The sequence below is a fragment of the Prionailurus bengalensis genome, chromosome B4 (assembly GCF_016509475.1).
Source record: "Prionailurus bengalensis isolate Pbe53 chromosome B4, Fcat_Pben_1.1_paternal_pri, whole genome shotgun sequence".
Lineage (NCBI taxonomy): Eukaryota > Metazoa > Chordata > Mammalia > Carnivora > Felidae > Prionailurus > Prionailurus bengalensis.
The window spans coordinates 126,883,153-126,897,059 of NC_057358.1; the positions used below are offsets into that span (position 1 = coordinate 126,883,153).

At 49.3% G+C, this 13,907-nt stretch overlaps 1 protein-coding gene across 1 annotated transcript in view; it reads left to right on the forward strand.

The window, feature by feature from the left end:
* The first annotated feature begins 3,646 nt into the window (after positions 1-3,646).
* The window catches only part of BTBD11 (BTB domain containing 11), a 316,953-nt gene continuing 306,692 nt past the window's right edge, over positions 3,647-13,907 (forward strand). The window contains exon 1 of the mRNA XM_043562436.1: positions 3,647-5,338. Within this exon, the coding sequence (XP_043418371.1) occupies positions 4,201-5,338 (1,138 nt within the window). The 5' untranslated portion in view covers positions 3,647-4,200. The remainder of the gene's footprint in view (positions 5,339-13,907) is intronic.

Consider the following 13,907-nt stretch of genomic DNA (forward strand, 5'->3'; position numbering starts at 1 on the left):
CTAAGGAAATTTTTTCAGGAAAAAAAAAATCAAAATGCAAAATAATTTACAGAAAATTCCAACTCTATTGAAATACATATGTTTAGAAGAAGAAAGATGGGAAAAAATTAGACTAGAAAGGAAATGCAAGAAGTTGTTAATGTGGATGACCTATGTAAGGTGGAATTTTGGATTATTTAAATTTTCTTCCTTATACATTTTTGCAGAGAGTGAATTTTCTAATATATGGAGCTAATATTTAACACTTGGTTGATGCATTCACTATTCTCACTGTCTAGAGGTCATTCACCCACAGATGTTTAACATTATCATTAAGGATTTATTTTAGTGTACAAAACGGACACATGCTTTGATTTATCCATAATACTAAGGAATACGCCCATTAGTGCTGGCACTGTATTAGAGGCCAGATCCTGGCTTTTGAGGAGTGTGCCCCTGGAAGGTGAGAGGAGGCATTGTGCGCAACATCTACAGCATAAGAGAGACGAGCACATTTGTTGAGATACAGGAAAACCTTCTACAGGAGGCAGTATTTCAGCCCATCCTGGAAGAAGTTGGATTTTACATGTAACAGTTGTCATTCTCCCCTCTGACTCTATAAGACACAGGTGTTTATTGCAGAGGATCAGAAAATGTGGAAGATAACAGCAGACATTTACAGGGTTATTGTCACATGTGGGATACTGTGTTAATTTCTTATGTGGAAAAAATCTTACTTAACCCCCAGCAACCCTATAAAGCTGGATGTGATGACTTTGTGTATTTCAAAGGCAAGGAAAGGGAGGACAAAAGAGATTAAATGAGTGAACACTGGGTACGTGGTTGGGAAATTGGCAGAGGCAGCACTGGAACCCAAGTTGACCTGGTGCTACGGAAGAAAATAAATTAGTGCTAAACTCATTCTTTCAGCTTCTCTTTCCCCCTATGCATGAAGCTTTCTCTTGTCTTCTTGCGACCTGCACCACTGGGTGGGTCTCACTCAAGCATGATCAGCACATAGGTGCTAACTGAAGGCATATGAGTGGGTGAGATCACCAGGGAAACATGCAGAGGGGAAGAAAAAAGGACCTGAGAACAAATCCCAAGCAACAAAGATGGATATGCTTTCCCAGGTCTGGACAGGGTGGAGAGCAGGCAGCATGGGGAAATTTTCACAGTGATGGCAATCTTGGAGCTGGATCTTAGAGGATGAGAAGTTTGCTAGATGGAGAACAGGGAGCCAAGTGTCCTGAGCAAAGGAAGGGAACAGCATCTGCAGAAACATATGGGATGCAAGGGATAACACGGTAATTTGGAAAACCAGCAAGTGATTTTAGTATGACTGAGCATAGACATTATGTGTGTGAGTGTGTCTGTATCTTTGCATGTCTATGTGTATGTGTGAGTGTATCTATACATATGTGTCTATATATATGTGTGAGTGTATCTGTGTGTCTACGTGAGTGTGAATATATGCTTAGGAAGTTAGCCTGATGATACAGAATCTGGAGAAAAAGGCAGGGGGCAGGGTTCAGCTCATTAAAGACTATGTATCCATGTGTTAGTTGGTTTTCCAGAGAATCAGATATATATATCTCTCCTATTGGTGTTCTGCTTCTTTGAAAAAAAAAAGAAAAAAATAGAGAGATTTATTATGGGGAATTGAGTCATGTAAATTATAGAGGCTAAGAAGTCCCACAGCCTGACGTTTGTGAGCTAGAGACCCAGGAAAGCTGGTGATGTTCAGTCCAAGTTCCAAGACCTGAGAACCAGGGGAGCCAATGGTGTAAATCCCTGTCTGAGGGCTGAAGAATGTACGTCCCAGCTCAATCAAGGAGGTTGGGGGGAAAGTAGTGAATTCCTCTTTCCTCTACCTTTTCTTCTATTTGGATTGGACAATGCTCAACCACATTGGGGAGAGGAATCTACTTTACTGAGTCCACAGATTCAAATTCTGATCTCATCTGGAAAGACCCTCAGAGACGTACCCAGAAACAATGTTTAAACTGGGCACCTGTGGCCGGCTCAGGTTGACAGACACATAAAATCATCACAATCCTTTATAGAAGGTTTGGAATTTTATGGAAAGAGAGTCTGGAAACAGAGTGGAGAGATCCCTGAAGGCCAGCTAATTGGCACAAACTTTATTTATCTGGAAGGCAATGGGGAGCCTTTGAATTTTTTTTTTTTTTCAAGAAAGGAATGACAAGGTCAGAAATGGGCTTTTGGAAGATCCTGGACTGGATGGTTTGGAGAAGGAAGAGGCAGGAGAGAAGAACAGGCGGTAGAATATTATAATAGTCAAAGTGACAAGTGATGAGTATATGTACTCATGTACTCATGTACTCATGTAGCTACAGAGGGTAGTGGTTTGTTGGGGGTGAAGGGATGAGTGGATTGGGGATGATCGATAGGAGAAACATCAGACGATCTATGGGGTTATCTGGGAAAGTCCATTTGAACCAACAGTTCGAACGCATGTCCTTCCTTTATCCACCCATTTACAGCACACATTTACTGAGTGACTATTTTGTGACAGGCCTATGCACAGTGAACCCCTTGGCCAGTGTGCAATCTAGAAACATTATCATATTGTAACGACCTAGTGTTAAAAGGGCCCAGAAATCAACAGCTTCAGAATGGGGGTAGGCAGGTGAAGTCCCCAGGTGGGTACTGGGGGATCTGGACTACCTTTCTGTAGGAGGGGACTTCTAAGCTGAAGGAAGAGGGTCCCGAACCTCAGGCAGAGACATTGTGTGGGAGCTGGGAATCCCCTGGTGGGAAGGGTATCAATTCTGCCCTGGTGGGTGGAGACAAATAAACAAGCCCATGACATTTGATACAACTGCAGCTAAGTCATGCATACATGTGATATCTTTCTTTAGTCAAAAACAAACCTCTCATCCGTGCAAATTTACCCTTTTAAGGCTGAGCTGTCTGGAACTACATGCACCATGATGGCAAAGTGGGACTGGAGCCTTCCCTCCAGCCCACCACCACCCGGGCCTTTGAAGGATGGGTGCAGGGTCGTCCTTCTGGCTATTGAAAAGAACCTAGTTCATGTGCCCTGGTGGCAGGTGGCTCAGGTCCTGAGATTCAGCCTTCTAGTGGTATCCATCGCCCTGGCCTCTCAGCTAGCTGGCCTGGTTTCTAACCTTCCCTCCACGTTGAGGCGAACTAGGGCTGAAAGAGGGCCGCATTAATTGGTATGGGGACCCAAAGATGGGGGAAAGGTAGAGGAAGAAAAAATAGGCTTTGCGTATGAAAGAAAAAAACAAAGTGAAATCCGAAACTCAGGGGCAGGAAGTGACCCCAGGCAGACACTTTGTGAACCACTGGCGGGTAGCACACCTCGGTGGGTGGGGGTCACCTGCCCAACCTACCACCCTCCCGTCCTGGTACCAAAGCCAGGAGACTGAGGGGCAGGGACAGCAGCAGAGGGACAGTATCCGCGGCTGTTCGTTCCCACAGACCCCCCGTAATTGCCGTGCCGCTGCCCCCCACTTCCTGCAGCTTTGGTCACCGCCGGGGGCGTGTGTGAGGGGCGGGGCTACGTGGAGCAGAGGAATTTAAAAAAAAAAAGCGAGATAATTAGCATCCTCTAATCCCATTGGCTCTCCGTCGGCCCTGCTTTACATACGCCCGCCCTGCTGGCTGCCAGGGTGTTGCGGGGTTCGGCAGGGTTTGCAGCCGCCGCGGTAACTGCTGCGCTTCAGTGCAGGGCGGGCTGGCGCTCTAGCGAACCTCGGGCCGGGAGCCCGAAGCCGGGAGCCGGGAACCGGGAGCCTGGACCCCGGAGCCAGCTGCCGGCAGAGCTGCTGCTGCGGCGGCATCTGAGTCCATTTCCGTCCTACGAACACTGAGGCCGGCGTCCGGCGGCTTCTGCGCTCAGCAGGGCCCAGGGAGGAGCGGGTCAGACACTTTTTATTTTATTTTGGAAGAAAGGGGCGAGTCCCGGCGTGAGCTTTCCTCCCGGCCTCGCTCGCTCCCCAGTGCGCCCCAGCTCCCGCCCGGGCTCTGGAAGATGACTTCGGGGTCTGCCCGGTGTCTACCAGCGGCGGCGGCGGCGGCCCGGGGAAGCAGCCGAAAGTAGTAACACTTGGTAGTAGCGGCTGGTGGAAAAGTGAACCGAAGCAGCGCGGACTCGGCTCTCCCCGCGCGCCGGCTCCCGCTGCTCTCGCTGCTCCTTCCCTGGCGGCCGCAGCATGAAGTGGCGCAGCGATGGCCAGGAGAGGTAAGAAGCCTGTGGTGCGGACCCTGGAGGATCTGACGCTGGACTCGGGTTATGGTGGCGCGGCGGACTCGGTGCGCTCCTCCAACTTGTCCCTGTGCTGTTCCGACTCGCACCCGGCGTCTCCGTATGGCGGGAGCTGCTGGCCGCCTCTAGCTGACTCCATGCACAGCCGGCACAACAGCTTTGACACCGTCAACACTGCCCTGGTGGAAGACTCCGAGGGGCTGGACTGCGCCGGCCAGCACTGTTCGCGGCTGCTGCCGGACCTCGACGAGGTCCCCTGGACCCTCCAGGAGCTGGAGGCGCTGCTGCTGCGCTCGCGGGATCCCCGGGCAGGCCCGGCGGCCCCCGGCGGCCTGCCCAAAGACGCGCTGGCCAAGCTGTCGACGCTGGTGAGCCGGGCGCTGGTACGCATCGCCAAAGAGGCGCAGCGCCTGAGCCTGCGCTTCGCTAAGTGCACCAAGTACGAGATCCAGAGCGCCATGGAGATCGTGCTGTCCTGGGGCCTGGCGGCGCACTGCACGGCGGCCGCGCTGGCCGCGCTGTCCCTCTACAACATGAGCAGTGCCGGCGGCGATCGCCTGGGCCGCGGCAAGTCTGCGCGATGCGGCCTCACCTTCTCTGTGGGCCGCGTGTACCGCTGGATGGTGGACAGCCGCGTGGCGCTGCGCATCCACGAACACGCCGCCATCTACCTGACAGCCTGCATGGAGAGCCTCTTCCGGGACATCTACTCGAGGGTCGTGGCCTCCGGACTGCCCCGGAGCTGCAGCGGCCCTGGCCCGGGCTCCATCTCCGGCCCAGGCCCGAGCTCGGGCCCCGGCACGGCCCCCGCCGCGGATAAGGAGCGGGAGGCGCCGGGAGGGGGAGCGGCGAGCGGCGGCGCCTGCAGCGCAGCCAGCAGCGCCAGCGGGGGCAGCAGCTGTTGCGCCCCGCCGGCCGCCGCTGCTGCCGCCGCAGCCCCACCGGCAGCAGCCGCCAACCACCACCATCACCACCACCACGCACTCCACGAGGCGCCCAGGTTCACCGTGGAAACGCTGGAGCACACAGTCAACAACGACTCCGAGATCTGGGGGCTCCTGCAGCCCTACCAGCACCTCATTTGCGGGAAGAATGCCAGCGGTAAGTGGCCGCGCGGGTGCCGCCTCCTCCCACCCAACCCCTCCAACTCCGGTTGCAAGTTTGCCTCGCTCCCTCCCCCCCGCGTCGTTCTGGCCACCCACTGCTGTCCCAGGCCTCTGAGAGGACCGCAGAGCTGGAGGCGGCCCGAAACTCGTCTGTTCACCCCCGCGCTAGGAATCCGCGTACTTTACGCGCGCGGCTCCTAAGGTTCCGAAGTCCCGGAGCGCACAGTTCTGCCCCTACTGCAGGGCGGGGCGGCGGCTGCCGCCTGCTGACTGTGGGAAGAACCCATCACCATGTGGGGGCACAGGTTTGATCATTTGCCCCTAGTACGTATTTCTGCCATAGCCCTGTGCTTTGTTTTGTTTTGTTTTTGACCTTGAAGATGCCAAATTCTCGGGCGCAGGACTTTGGCTGCTTGGAATTATGGAAGAGGTGCATTCCTCCTACTGCCGCCCAGTTCTCATACTTCCCTGCGCCCTCCGGGAAGTATCTGGGCGCGGGTGTAGGAGAGGCCCCGCGGCGGCCAAGGCAGAACAGTGGAGAGATCGCTTGGCCTAGAAACTGTGGGGGAGAGGTGTGTGTGGTGAGAGGGTCGAGCGGGAAGACTTATAGGTCCCAAGTTTTCCCGGGGCAGTTTTTGGAGGCTAGAGCGCACAGCTGGCGGGTGCTGCTCGACGGACACCCCCTTCCTCAATATCCGACCTTCCAGCTCCTGCCTCTCTCCGTTCCCCGTGGCAGGGAGCTGCAGCTGTCACCACTTGCCTTAAGGAGCGCCACTCGAGACCCGGGCAGGATGGGAGTGGGGCGGGGTTCTGGAGGGGGCTGTTAGTTTAGGGCGTCGTTTCCAGCAGGTTCTGTCATCCCCTCCCACAACCCCCGTTTTGGAGGCGGGAGCTGGGTGGGTTTGAACCTGCAGTTCTGGCGGTGGAGGGGGTGGGGCCGGGGGCTCTTGTTTTCGAGAGCTCGAGCTGGCGGTCCTGCCTGTCTGCGAAAGCCAGAGCTAGACACTTCAAAGCTTCAGTTTTCCACAGGAAATGGTAGAAGCGTAACTGGAGACTCTAAAAGCGAAATAAAACTTTGCTACATATTCGGTGGTTTGGCCGGAGATTGCGTGGTTGGAGCTGAAATGCAGTCTTTCTGGGTAGATTTCATTCATGTTGCTGCCTGTCGGTTTCCCGGGGGCTGAAGGAAAGATGCGGCGGGCGCGGCCCGGCCTCTGGGGGTGCCAAGTGTGTGCTTGTGAGTGTGTGCGTGTGTATGTTAAATGTGTCTGTAAGTGTGCGCAGGAGAGGGCAGGCGCGCGGGGCTCCAGCAAAAGCCCTTTGGAAACTGGCCCTCCGGCTCTCGGTCCTTTCACCTGGTTTTGATCATCGTTGGGGGAGGAGAAGGAAGGAGCAAAGTGGGCGTGGGGGAGGGGGAGGGGCGGGATCGCGACTTCCGCGTTGATCTGGAGACTCTCGAGGATCTCCTGGCCAGAGCCCTTCCCACCCTGCTGCCAGCCGAGGGCGCAGAGGCTCCCCCTTACCTCCCCCCCAAACACACATGAAATCCTGACCGAGGCGGAAACCTGCAGGAGAAGGTATTATTGATTGGTCTTTGTATAAGCTTCTTCAGAAGGGGGAGGATTCACCTGAAAACCCCGGGACCTGTGGACTGGACTGCTCGGTGTATGGAAACCTACCCTCCCCCCCCCCCCCCAAAAAAAAGCACAGAGGGCTTAATTTTCCTCCCACCAGGTGCGCCCACCTCCCCTGATCGTACCTCTCCCATTACAATCATCCTTAATTCTTACTGGCCCACCAAACCTTTAGCCCCCTGCTGGGACTGGACCTGCCTTTTAGTAATCTCTCACAGTGTTTCCTTCCGAGTAAGGAGCATTCCCCTTAGGGGGCGCCAGTCTTGGGATCTGGGAATCTGGGCAACCTGCTCCACCGGCGTCTTTGCCATTCTCTTGAAGTTAAGACTTTAGCGGACTCTCTTTCTTGGGCCTCAAGTTTCTTCATCTGCAAAATAAGGGCGTCCTGTAGCTCTGTCTGTATTAGTAACCTCTAAATTTTTTTCAAATTGGTTTTACTTTTATGATCTTTAACATCTTTTAAAGACAGTGTTTGTGTTTATCCTTTTCGGAGTGAGTATAATTTAAGGAAGGAGAAGACCACAGAGTTGGTTTTGGGCAGGGTGAGTGTGTGGTGATTGGGGTTTGCAGCCATCCTAGCGTTTACCACACCACAGAGTTTAACTCCTGGGTGTCGGGGCCCCTTCAGCCATTTCTTAGTATGAGATATACTGTAATTTCACTGTGATCTATCTCTTTTCTTTGAGCTTGTTTAAAATGGCAGGTCATTTATGCAGAAGAGAAAGGAATGAGCAATTAATTTCTTAGGTATCTGAAACATACATTAAACATCAAACCTATTAAACTGTTTTGCATGGCAGTCTTTCTGCTCTGCCGGCCTTAGTAAGGAGCCCAGTCCTCACATGATCGATTTTTTCCCCCTTTAACTCCGCAGCATCACTTATTTCATTTGTGAATTCATTTATTCGTCAATATTTATTGAGCTGTTAGTAAATTTAAGGACTGCGCAAATATGCAGTGCACAGGTAATAACGGCCAACATATATCCAGCGCTATTCAGATGACCCATTTGATCTTCAGCATTCCCTTGAAAAGCTACTGCTGTTATTCCCATTATACAGAGGAGGAACTGAGGCACAAGGAACCTAACTGTGTTGCTCTTAGGCCATCCAACCCAGTTGAACAGAGACCCTTTACAGCCTGACAGTCTTTCTGTCCCAACACATTACTCTTGTTGTTTCTTTCAAACTGAACTGGGCCGTACTAGATTATTACATTTTTATAATCTCTACCAAAGTCTAAGGGAGCACCTGGTACACAGCTGGAGCTTATTAGATGTCTGTTAACACCTAGCATATAGCAGATGCTGAGTACTATTTGTTGAATGAATGTAAGAGGCCCATTAGCAGATGCTGAGGACTATTTGTTGAATGAATGTAAGAGGCCCATTAAATCTTTGGGATTTAAAATTTACCCATCAGCATCTATAATCAACTCTCTAAAGGCCTCTGAAGTCAGACTTCCTGGATTTGAATTTCAGGGCTGTCCTGTTCTAGCCTTGTGTTCTTAGGCATGTTACCTAACCTCTCTGAGCCCCATTTTCTTCAGCTGTAAAATAGAGGTAATTATTAGGATTAAATGAGATTACGTGTATAAAGGCATTACACTCTGGTGCCTGACACATGGTAGGGGCCAAAATGGTCATGGTAGTTGTGATGATCCAGGCACAGTGGTATCACACATCTTTATCTCATCCAAATGAACTGCTCTCTGGTGTGGACAGAGCCACCAAGGTACAGGATTTTACTTGGATCCCCCTTCCCAAAATTCCCAAAGTCAAATAATTCATTGCACCCATCTCACGGATTGGCTCCATGGGCTCAGCCCCCACTGCCAAGGTCACAAAAAGATTGTTTTGGTCAAAAGAAAGTAGCTTATTTTATTTGCTGTATTTTTTATTTTTTTAATGTTTGTTTATTATTTTGAGAGAGCGAGAGCGTGAGCAGGGGAGGGGCAGAGAGAGAGGAAGACACAGAATCCGAAGCAGGCTCCAGGCTCTGAGCTGTCAGCACAGAGCCCGATGCGAGGCTCGAACCCACAAATGGTGAGATTATGACCTGAGCCAAAGTCTGCTGCTTAACCAACTGAACCACCTAGGCACCCCTTATTTTTAAATAAGCTGTATTATTTTTAAAAAGGCATGCTTAGTGAAGTGCTAGGGAACTTTCCAGGTAATAGAGTTCAGAGGTATATGCATTTGTTGAAATGGCATTGCACTGTAAACTTAAGAATGTGTGTTTCACTATATTTTAAAACGTACTTTAGTAAAAACAAACATACAGACAACAAAGACATTACGAAAAAAAAGATAGACATCCTTGACTGAAATTTTGTTGCAATGCAGAGAGAGTTTGAAGGGAAGACTGGAAGAGGTAGTGTGGTGTAATGAAAGGGATAAGGACTTTATACTGGGAAAGACTTAGCCTCGTATATCAGCTCTGCTGCTTTCCAGCAAATGACTTAATTTTGCTGAATTTGGTTTTCTCATCTGCACAGTGAGGATTACCAAAACAAACAAAAAAGGCATTTAAAAAAAAGGGAAGAAAATCCAAATCTACCACATACAGTGATTAAAGGATTAAATCAGATCAAGTATGTGAAAACACCTGTCACATAGTAGGCACTTAGCAATAATGGCTTCCTTAAAAAACTGATTATTCAGGCTGCTGATTTTGAATAGTCTCTTTCATTCAAGAATCCCAAATCACTTTGTAAACATTAATTAACATGGGCCCCAGCCCCGGCAACACTGGCTTGGTGGGTAGGATGGTTTTCAGGTCTTTTTCTTCGCCGTTGCCCCCCTTAGATTCTGTTGTGCACTGAATGGCTTACTCAGCAGTTTTCCTGTCCCCTATCTGGTCATGCTGTTCCATGGTGCAGTGTTGCTGTGCTGGACAAAAATGTCACAGAAGAAACCTAGCTTCTTCCAAAGAATAGCAAAACTATCTCAAGAGTCAGCCACGGCAGCGTCTGTGCTCACAGAGCACGTTTTTAATTAACTAGCTGAATGTAAATGAAAACTTGGAATTTGGGTCAGTGGAGGGTTATTTGGTTTCCTATGCAGACTTGCCAGTTCAGTGCTGGGGCATTTGCAAGTAGGGTGTTTCACGGAACAGAAAATAAAAATAATAGCAAAATCAAATGAGGAGGGATCAACCCGGAGACCTGGTGTCAGGAGCCTCATGCTGATGGCTTTTGAATAGGAGGAAGGCCTCCAATTCTGGGTCTATCATGATTAGTGACCTTGAGCCAGGCACCAAAATGACCTCTAAAATTGGTCTGATTATCGTCTACCGAGAGGTCTGACTTCGAAGTCAGGCACACCCATAACTTGCAAGCTTTCCTATCAGTAAAATGGGTATTCTAATAATAGCTACAGGTATGTAGTGCTTATTACATGCCAGGCATGGTTTCTCTTTATTATAATCATTATAATCACATTCGCTGTTATAAAAGACAACCCCCAAATCTCAGGAATTTAACATAATGGAAGGTTGTTTCTTACTTGCTAAAGTCTGATTGGGAGAGGAGTGATGGGGGAGGAGATGAGGGTCAGTTAGGTACCAAGATTGATGGGTTTGGCTTTCTTTACCTTCAGTATGTGGCCTTCAGGGCCATACTTGGACATTCATCTAGCCAATAGGTAGAGAAAGGAGAGAGTAGAGATCTTACGAAAGGTGTTACGGGCTAAGCCTGGAAGGGATCTCCATTGTTTGTGCTTATATATCCTTGGCCAGATGTGCCAGGGTTTCTCCAGCCACCAAATATCTGTGTGTATCCTTCTTCTCTCACTTAAAACATGTTCCCCTTCCCAAGGGAGGACACTAATATTCTGTGCAGTCATTGCTTGCAGAGGGAAGTTGAGGATCTTTGGGTGAAGCTGAGTTCTAGCCATTGGATTGTGTATGGCTTCTCATGGTCCAGGGAGCCATGAGCCAACAGAGACATGTTATCTGCCCCTGTGCATCCATATCCCACATTGGAAAGGGCAGGGTAACCGCAGTAAAACTCCCACTAGGAAAAAGCAGGAGTGGAAGACACACACAAGTCACTGGGTTAGTTCTTCTGAAACCTTGGCAAGCAGGCACTGTGTAGTTGTGCCCTGGAAATGGGTGATGTTCCTTGCTTAAACCCTGAGTCTGCTCCTGGGAGAAATTTCCTGGTTTCTTGTTCTCCATGCTCCTGGCTCTGCTTTGTGGTGGGAGGATTGTCTTTGTCCATTTTTTTTTTCTTGGCCCTTCCTGAAGCAGGTCCTGAGGGGTATGACCAACCTGAAGCTCTAAATCTTTTGTAACCTAGTTCCTTCCTGCCCTTGAACTTCTAGGGGCCCAAGGATTGTTTTAATGCTGTAACAGTAAAAGGTTTTAAAAATGCACGCTTAGAGATTTTGCCAATGCAGTTCTCTTAACAACTTAGTAGGATTTTCATCAGTGACATCGAATGTGCCGATAGCCACACCCATAGTCATTTCCTAGAGCTAATTATCAAACTGGATTATTTCTTCACTTTCTCATCTGGATACCTTTCTTTATCTCCCCTTAATGACAGCTATCTTGCAGCCACCAGGCTTATGCGGAAGCTTATACCCTTAATCTGATCATTTGTTTCACTTAAAAGTCTTCTCAGTCTTTACTCTTATTGTTTGGGGTCTAGAAGTCATTGTCTTTTTCAGCTCCTCTTTCTTACTAATGCCTTGCTAAACTCAGCCAGGAGCAATAAAGCAAACTGTTACCATTTTTTTTTTTTCCTAAACATCTTTCTCTAGAGCCTAGAGGCTCAGTTGGCCCAGTTTCTGCCTCTGAGTCGTCCTAGGTGACAGTTAACATTTTACCACTGTCCAACATGAGGCTGTCCAGTTTCCCAGGCCCTACTATCCGACTTCTAAGCCAGGTCCACATATTTAAGCACCCCACTTCTGGTACCAATTTCTTTAGTAGTCAGGGTGATGGTAGCTGTTAGATCAGATCAACCATAACATCTTAGTGGCTAAACGCAAGAAAAGTGGTCGTCTCATTCACGTTGAGAAACGTTGATGCCAGGGCGGGGAAGTGCTTTGTTCCACAGAAGTTGACGGAGGTTCTGCCTTCTGGAACATTTGACTCCCCAGAACTTCCATGCTCGGGGACAACAGGAGTGTGGAAGAGTGTAGGAGGTTTTTATAGGACAGTCTGGATGTGGGTATATCAACTCCTTCCACATTCCAGTGACCAGAGCTCAGTCACATGGCCTCACCTAGAAACGAGGGGGCTGGGAATTATGGTCTCTGGCAGGGTAGCCATTCCCAACTACAATTCTAGATTAGAACGTCGAGGAACAAAAAGTTTCAAGAATCTGTCTGAGGTGACACAGCTCACAAATGGCTGGGTCAGATTTGAACCCAGGCAGTCTGGCTCTGGACTGCCCCTTAGGATATTTGTGAAGATTAAAACAATATAAAAGAAATGACACAGTGTATACAAAGTGTCTTTCCCAGTGTCTCGTGGTAAGTAAATACTTTATACCTATCATGCTTTACGTTTATTATTATTGTTATTGTCATCCTAATCCGGAAGTGGGGTGTGGTGTGGATTCATGGTGAATCAGTATGAACCTTTTAGGCATGGGAAGAATATGAATCCAAAACGAGCGGGTGCCCTAGGAAAAGTGTATTACGTACCTGTCTTTTCCCCTCCAGCACCCCTCGCAGAGGGGCTAACACTTGCTGGGCCAGGTAGTGTACTGGCAGGGCGTTCCAGAATACTTCCCACAGCCTTCACCCCATTCTTGTGAAGTGCATGTTTCCTCTTCCCATTTTACTGGGGAGGAAACCCAGGCTCAGACAGGTTCAGTGGCTGGCTGAGTTGCCATAGGTACTGAGGGGTAGAATTGGGGTTTGGGCTTCAGAACCTGTGCTCTCTGAAGGGCTACAAGCACCGTGGTGAAGATGAGCCTCTGAGGGGATCCCAGAACAGCCCAAGGGGTGTGTGGAGTGGAAGGCACAGCTTGCCTTGGTGCTGGTGCTCCTGGTTGAGGATTGCCCTTCGTGTAATATGTGATCCCAGCTCTTTTCTCAGCTCGTGCTGGTTTTCCCCATCCTGGCTGCCCCGTGAGGTTGCTGTGTAGCCTCTTCAGCCGAGGCCTCGGGGCGGTGGGTGGCTTTGTGGTCTCCAGGGGACAGCTCTGTCCATACCCTGCCTAGCTGGGTCAGTAGACTCACTCCCAGAAGGAGGGCGGGCCTTCTCACTAGAACTGCGTGCAGAAATCTGTGGCATGATGGAGAATTTGTCCTGGCCCCCCTGAGAATCCCAGGGCTGGAGTTTTCTCAGACTTTAGAGTTAGTGGACCAAGGTGTAAACTCTGGTGACCTCGGGAAAGCCAGGTAACCTTTCTGAGCCTGGGTTTCCTCATCTGTTAAATGACGATAATGGTAGTATGTCCTTATGGTGTCATCGGGAGGATGAGTTAGTTCATGTAGAAGTCCCTAGAATAGGTAGTATTGGACGTATCACAAACACTTAATGTCTGGTAGCAATTATTATTATTATCAAATGTTTAAGAGGTGCCAGCTTCCTTGCTTAAAGATCTGCTTCCTGAACCCTGCTTCATGTATTGAGTAAAAACCTTCACTCTGCCAGTAACCAGGCTTCCAGGGTTTGACCACTTAACTGGTTGTATGATATCAGACAAGTTACCTAACCTCCCTGTGACTCATTCTTCCCCTTTGTTAAGTGAGAATAATAATAAAAGCGAATTCTTAGGGCTGTAGGGAAGTGTCTGACATGTAGAAATTGCTTGATAAATGTTGGTGTTGTTTTATTATGTTCATTATGATTTTTTCTGTAGGCACTATGTTAGATCTTAAGTAACATGGTCCCTGACCTCATGGAGCTTGCAGGCCTGTAGTGAATTTTTTCCATCATGAATAATCATGTAGGTATACATTTACAACTG